Below are 6516 nucleotides of genomic sequence, written 5' to 3' on the forward strand. Positions count from 1 at the left end.
TCCAGATGCAAATCTTTTGACAATACATATTTTGCTAAAATTTTCTCCCAGTCCATAGCTTGCCTATTCATTTTCTTCTGGTAGCTTTCAATGAGCAGGAGTTTTAAATTATGATGAAATCTAATTTATTGATTTTTTTTTCTTCCTTGGTTATTGCCATCTCTGTCCTAAGAAATTTGCCAACTACCAGGTCACAAAGATATCCTCCTATTGTTTTCTCCTACGAGCTTTATGGTTTTCACTTTTATGTTCAGGTTTTGCCCATGATCCATCGCAAATTCATTTTTTGTTGATGGTAAGAGGTGGGGACAAGTTTCACTTTTTTCCATATGAATATTCAGTTATTCCAACACCACTGGTTGCAATGACTTCCCTTTCCCCCATGGAATAGTTTTGGTGTATCTGTCAAAAGTAGTTGTCTGTTAGGCTTTGGGGCTAGTTACTAGGAATAGTGGTGTGACTTCCTTGAAGCCTGACTTCCAGAGAGAGGGTTGGCTTCCTGGGCTGGTGGTTTCTCAGGTTGGTTTCTCAGGCTGGTTGCTGCAAGTTATGGGTCAGAGTTCTGCCTTTATACATGTCTGGCTGTTGTCCGTCTGTATATTCAGTGTCTCATCTATTACAGACATTTGCAAACATGTTTATAGTAGGATAAACAACTTAGGTAAGACAGTAAGATAGCCAACTTCCATACACCCATCTTCCATAAAAAGACTTTATAACCTTTAACATTGTGTCATATCTGATCTGGAGGTTCATGTTTTCATGTATATCATGCCATTGAGACATTTCATCCCTGTATGTGGTTTCAAGATATAACTCTATACTCATTAAGACGCTTTCTTCTGTGTCCACAGTATTGTCATTATACTGAATACAAAAAATTTTTTTAGACACACCACAGGGCTTGTGGGATCTTAGTTCCCCAACCAGGGATCAAACCCAGGCCCACAGCAGTGAAAGTCCTAACCACTGGACTGCCAGGGAAGCCCCCAAATACACATTTTAAATCTTCAGTGGCATTTAACATTCAAACCAAAGCCAAATTTCCCTAAAACTATCCCAAAATGTACCGGTTAGTCTCTTCTAGTCAGAATCCAAAAAAGGGACATATTGTATTTAGTTATATTTTCTGATTTTCCTTATTGAAATATTTTACTGATCTTTTTTGAAATTTGTCCCTCTCCCCCTTTTCCCTTTGGTAACCATAAGTTTGTGTTCTGTGTCTATGGGTCAGTGTCTGTTCTGTATTTAAGTTCATTTCTATCATTTCTTTAGATTCCACATGTAGACAACATGACATTTTCTTTCTCTGTCTGGCTTACTCACTTAGTATGATCGTCTCTAGGTCCATGCCATTTTACTGATCTTTATCACACGCACATGATTGTAGTCATGTCACAGTAAACAGCCTGTGTAACCGGCTATGGCCAGGCAGAGAGCTGGACCAGGATGGCACTCCAGGAGTTTCCGTCTAGTCCCCCTTCCGGTCACCATCCCAACTGAAGGTAACCACTATGTGGCACTGATCGTCTTACACGTTTTTGAATCTTCTGTAAATGGAAGACAGCATCTAGCTTCTCTTGCTCAAGTTTGGAGTCCTGCATGGACAGATGTGGGGTTCATTATCTCCTCCTCATGCTCTGGATCCCCAAGGCCGGTGTTCCTCCTGACGCCAGCCTGAAGCCTGACCTTCCCTGGTTCTGTGCAACAGACATTGATACATCTCCACGCACTACACCTGCCTCCTGACACCCAGAAGAGGCCTCCAAGGGGAAAGGACCTCCATCTCCCTTCTCAAATTGCTCCCCTTGGGGCTGAGCCAACATGCAAACCCATGGATAGTCCGGGAGGCCCACACCCCAGGCCTTCCTTCCACTGAATCCTCCCAGCGCAGCCCCTCAGGACCTTCAGTCCTCATCCAACACAGCTCACCTTCTCAGTAAATTTACTGCTGTGTACTGAAATCTCTCCCATCCTGCTCACAAAAAGGGATATTAGTAAATGCTGTTTGAGAGGGGCCTGAGGTGCCCCAACAGGAAACACAAAGGGAGAATAAGAATGTGAGGCACCAGGAGTGGGGACTGGAAGGGATGCTGAGGATCAGGGCCATAACACACTCTAGATCACACAGCTGGAAAGTGGCTGAGTCTGAAAATAAGATGCCGTTTCGTAAATTATAGCTTTTGTTTGTTCTTTTAAAGGACATCATTGTTCCCTGATTAAATAATAAGAAGTTGGTTAAAGTGTTAGTCGCTCAGTCTGGTCTGAGTCTTTGCGACTCCGTGGACTGTACCCCGCCAGGCTCCTCTGTCCATGGAACTCTCCAGGCAGGAATACTGAGTGGGTTGCCATTTCCTTCTCCAGAGGATCTTCCCGACCCAGGGATTGAATCCAGGTCTCCTGCATTGCAGAAAGATTCTTTACTGTCTGAGCTACCAGGGAAGCCCATTTATCTCTCACATGGAAAAAAAAAGCTAGCTTGAGAGGCTTCTTATTTTCGTAGATCTCACCTGCTTTTCCTTTTGACTTCAGCACTGAGAGCCAGGCTGGAGACGGATGCTGAGAACAGGAAGGGTGTGTGAAGAGTCCTTGCCCTTGCTTCTAACCGTTGCTGGTACCAGGAGCCCAGGCTCGAGAAGCGGTGACCATGCAGGCCCTCCCCAAGGGCCTGGAGGTCGAAGAGAAGTCTCCTGAGTCCAAGGACCTTCTGCCCAGCCAGACAGCCAGCTCCCTGTGCATCAGCTCCAGAAGTGAGTCTGTCTGGACCGCCACCCCCCGGAGTAACTGGGAAATCTACCGCAAACCCATCGTTATCATGTCCGTGGGCGGTGCCATCCTCCTCTTCGGTGTGGTCATCACCTGCTTGGCCTACACCCTGAAACTGGGCGATATGAGCCTCAAGGTCCTGAAGATGGTGGGGCCTGCCTTCCTGTCTCTGGGACTCATGATGCTGGTGTGTGGGCTGGTCTGGGTGCCCATCATTAAGAAGAAACAGAGGCAGAGACAGAAGTCAGTGTTCTTCCAGAACCTCAAGTCCTTCTTCCTGAACCGCTGATGGCAACCTTGCTCTCTGTCCACCCCACCACACCAACACCTTGTCCAGGAGAAGGTGTGATGGCCAGAGTCCAACATCTCTGGTCCCTTGGGTGGTGGAGTCTGTCATAAAACTGATGCAGGCAAACCCTCTTCTGGGCCCCATGGGAAAAAGCGAGCTCAGGGCTGCGCCCTCCGTGTGGCTGGGAGGCACCACCGGATGATCTCATTTAGTCTCTGTTGTGTCCTGCGCTTCCCCCCAGATCCTGGCCGCAGCCGTCGCCTTCCATGGCTGCCACCTCGGCCTGTGCATCCAGGTGTCACTCATCTAATGAATGTGCTCTGCCAAGCGCTATGCATGTTGGGAAATTCCTTGAGATGGACTACCCCCCGAGAAGAACCTCCTGCTTACACTTCTGAGTGCCTGAACTGGATTCTGCATTTGCTTCCTTCCAGAACCCAGACTGACCAGCAGAGGCCCTTTGCAGAGAGGAGGGAAGTCCTGACCATTGGGCTTACCCACCCCAGCTCTCTCTGTGGGCGAGTTGCTAGCTTGCATTTCAAGAGATCATATAAGTTACAAGTACCAAACATTCCAAAGAGTGAGAAGTGAAGGTTGACTTGGAAGAAACACTTTCCAAGAAGGCACATTCTCCCCTGGAAATGGTTCTGGGAGTTAGTCAGAGAAGCAATTTAACCTTCAGTTATACAGTATTTACACCAGAGGTGGTGGCATGTGCTAGGGGGTATCACAGTCTCCCCTTGACCTTCTAACTCCTTCTCTGTGACTACTCTTCATCTGAACTGGACACTTAGCCAAGAACAAGCGCATGTTGCCCTAACTTCCTTCTCCCCCGACCCCGGATTCTGGAACAGCTGGATGAAGAGCCGCTGCGGAGGGCTGCTATAAGCGTTTGCTCTGCTTCATCCCCATCAAGAATCACAACCCAGAGATTCGACTCCACAGCTGAGTGTCTGGAGGTTTCCAGAGACGGCTTTTACTTCAGAAAGTCCCAACTACTTCTGCTCTCCCAGCCCCCACCCTCCCACCCATCCACAGACATTCAGCGAGGGCTCAGCTCGGGGCCAGGCCCTGAGATGGAGCAAGCTAGACAACCGGTCCCTGCATTCATCTTCCACATGGAGAGAAAGACACAGCCAGGCCAACAGGCAGCCGGACACCTGGTGCTGAGTCCTTTCTGGGACTGTGAGGGTGGGGGCAGGAACGTGGCGGCGGGAGGCTGGGGAGCAGTCTGGTCTAGCAGGAGGCTGTGCAGCCAACAGAACCAGAGGAAAGAGGAGAACCGGCACAGGCAGGAAGGGAAAGCATTTGGCGGGAACAGTGTGTGCAGAGCTGGGGGAGGGGAGCAGGATATGATCAGGAAACCGTGGAGCAAGTTCCCTGATCTGGAATGGTCACCTGAGCCCCTCCCTTGGCCTGCTCCTCGCCCCGCCACCTGCTTCCCCAAGTGCCTTACTGCAGCTTCTCCTCGAAGCCCTTCTGGGTCTGTGGCAGAGACTGGGTGGGGGTTCCCCAGGGCTAACTACACAGAAATCACCCGTGAAGTAAGTGCTCCCCCAAACAGAGGCTTTCTGCAGCATACAGAGGTGGCCAGACCAGGAGGGTACCTGTGAGGAAGCCAGGCTCCCAGAGGCCTGTGGCCAGTGGACAGCATCTGATCACCGGGGGAGTGTCACCTCAGCCTTCTGTCCCCGCCTCCGCCCCTGCCCCTGCAGTCAGAGTGACTGCATCACTATGGCAACCTCTCTCTAACAGGCCTCCAGGTGTCTCCATCTTTACTGCGGTGGTTCCATATGCAGAGTCAGGACACCACCTTGTTCGCTCTGCATCATGGGAAATTCTGTGGAGGCAGGTACCTGTGACATGGGGACACGCCCTGCCCTGCCCATCCAAGGAGCCAGAGTCCGGGGAGTTTCAGCCAGAATGACCATGTTTCTCATTCAAACAGCACGGTCACCTGGCCCCTGCACACAGGCAGTCAGGGCCCGTCGTGGGGTGTCGTCAGCCACTCTGTCACTCACTGTGGCTCCAGAGCCTCATGTGGCCTACGGATGGTTTCTGACATGAAAGCAGATTCCATAACAGCCCCACCCGGTCACCCTCAGAGTCCTCTATGCTTTCCCACCTGGGAGCAAGCAGGGAGGACCCCTGGCTGGTTCGGTGGTCATCCACATGTCCCAAGTCTCATTTCCTCCGCCCACAAGCTTGTCATCTGCGCATTGCCGTGGAACAGGGGCCAGGTGATGCTGCTACCACGTGATGTCTTGGCGGAGGGCAGTTTGAGGACCACAAGACTCTAGAAGGTATCCGAGGTCTGGACTGACCTTGAAGGCTCCCACAGTCTCGCCAACATTCCCTGCTCCTTAAGCTAGTTTCTCATTGTTCACCACCCCCCTCTGCTGGGCTTCTCCATATAACTGTGGACCAAGAAGCATGCCTGGGTCAGGCTGAGGGGCTTTTGCCAAAGACCGTTGCCACACACAGGTCTGAGGAATGCATGTGCCTGGTCAGATGCCACGTTTCTGGCAAAAAAAAAATCCCCACCATGCCTCCTTCCATGCCATGGATGCATCCGTGCATCTGGTTACTGGATTGTATTATCCCACCCTTGGCTGTTCTGTTTGGGAGAATTCCATTTAATCTAAGTGCTGAAAAAACTGATGGGATGTTAAATTGTATCCTGTTTGACAGTGTCCGCTGTGTTTTCATTCTGTTCCATCAGGAATTGCAGACTCGTCCATTAATTCAGTCCTCTAACATGCACCCCACCCCCCACCCCATCACCACACAGCCTTCCCAGCAATGTGCTCTCTGGGAGAAAAGGGACTGTGTGGGTTTCACGCCTGGTTCCTCGGGGACCCCATGGGAGCTGATGACCCCACTCTGAGATGCTGACAGAGCAGACAGAACAGAAGCTCCTGCTTCCCTCCCCGCAAGCCTGGTCTTGAGAGATGGAAAAAAGAACCTTCCTGAATGAATCAGTGGTCCAGGGGAAGAGACTGGACTGCCTGGAACCATGTCTTACAGGAAATACAAATAATATCTCATTTAAGCCACTATTTTTTGGGTCCATTACTTGCAGCCAAATAAAATTCCTATTTACACACAGGTGACAAATCTGGGGATAGAGTTCTTTTCTTCCTCTAAGCCTCTACGTTCTTTTCTTCCAAGACTTGATGAGACCCGGAACTGATATATTTAGAACAAAGACTTTCACAAATAAGCTCCAAATCAGTGCAGTGTATCTTTCCTCCAAATCCTTCCAGGATTCACTACGTCTCTAAGGAGAGAGACACGGGAGAGGAAAGCCAGAGCAGAAAGACCACAACGGGGCCAGACTTCCTGTCCCCCTGTCTCTGGGGAGCAGGGACCTCCCTCAGCCTGGACATCGCGTGGTGGGCATGGAAAGAGTGGGGTTCACACGGGGTACCTGGCAGCCTCTGTGACCAGTTGGGCTACCC

General features: G+C 50.3%; 1 protein-coding gene across 1 annotated transcript; it reads left to right on the forward strand.

The window, feature by feature from the left end:
* Positions 1 to 2538: 2538 nt before the first annotated feature.
* Positions 2539 to 3093, forward strand: PIRT (phosphoinositide interacting regulator of transient receptor potential channels). The gene has a single exon (XM_040243339.1). The coding sequence runs from the start codon at positions 2648 to 2650 to the stop codon at positions 3053 to 3055; it is 408 nt and encodes a 135-aa protein (XP_040099273.1). The 5' UTR covers positions 2539 to 2647; the 3' UTR covers positions 3056 to 3093.
* Positions 3094 to 6516: the final 3423 nt, after the last annotated feature.

The sequence above is a fragment of the Oryx dammah genome, unplaced genomic scaffold, assembly GCF_014754425.2.
Source record: "Oryx dammah isolate SB20612 unplaced genomic scaffold, SCBI_Odam_1.1 HiC_scaffold_8, whole genome shotgun sequence".
NCBI classification, from domain to species: domain Eukaryota; kingdom Metazoa; phylum Chordata; class Mammalia; order Artiodactyla; family Bovidae; genus Oryx; species Oryx dammah.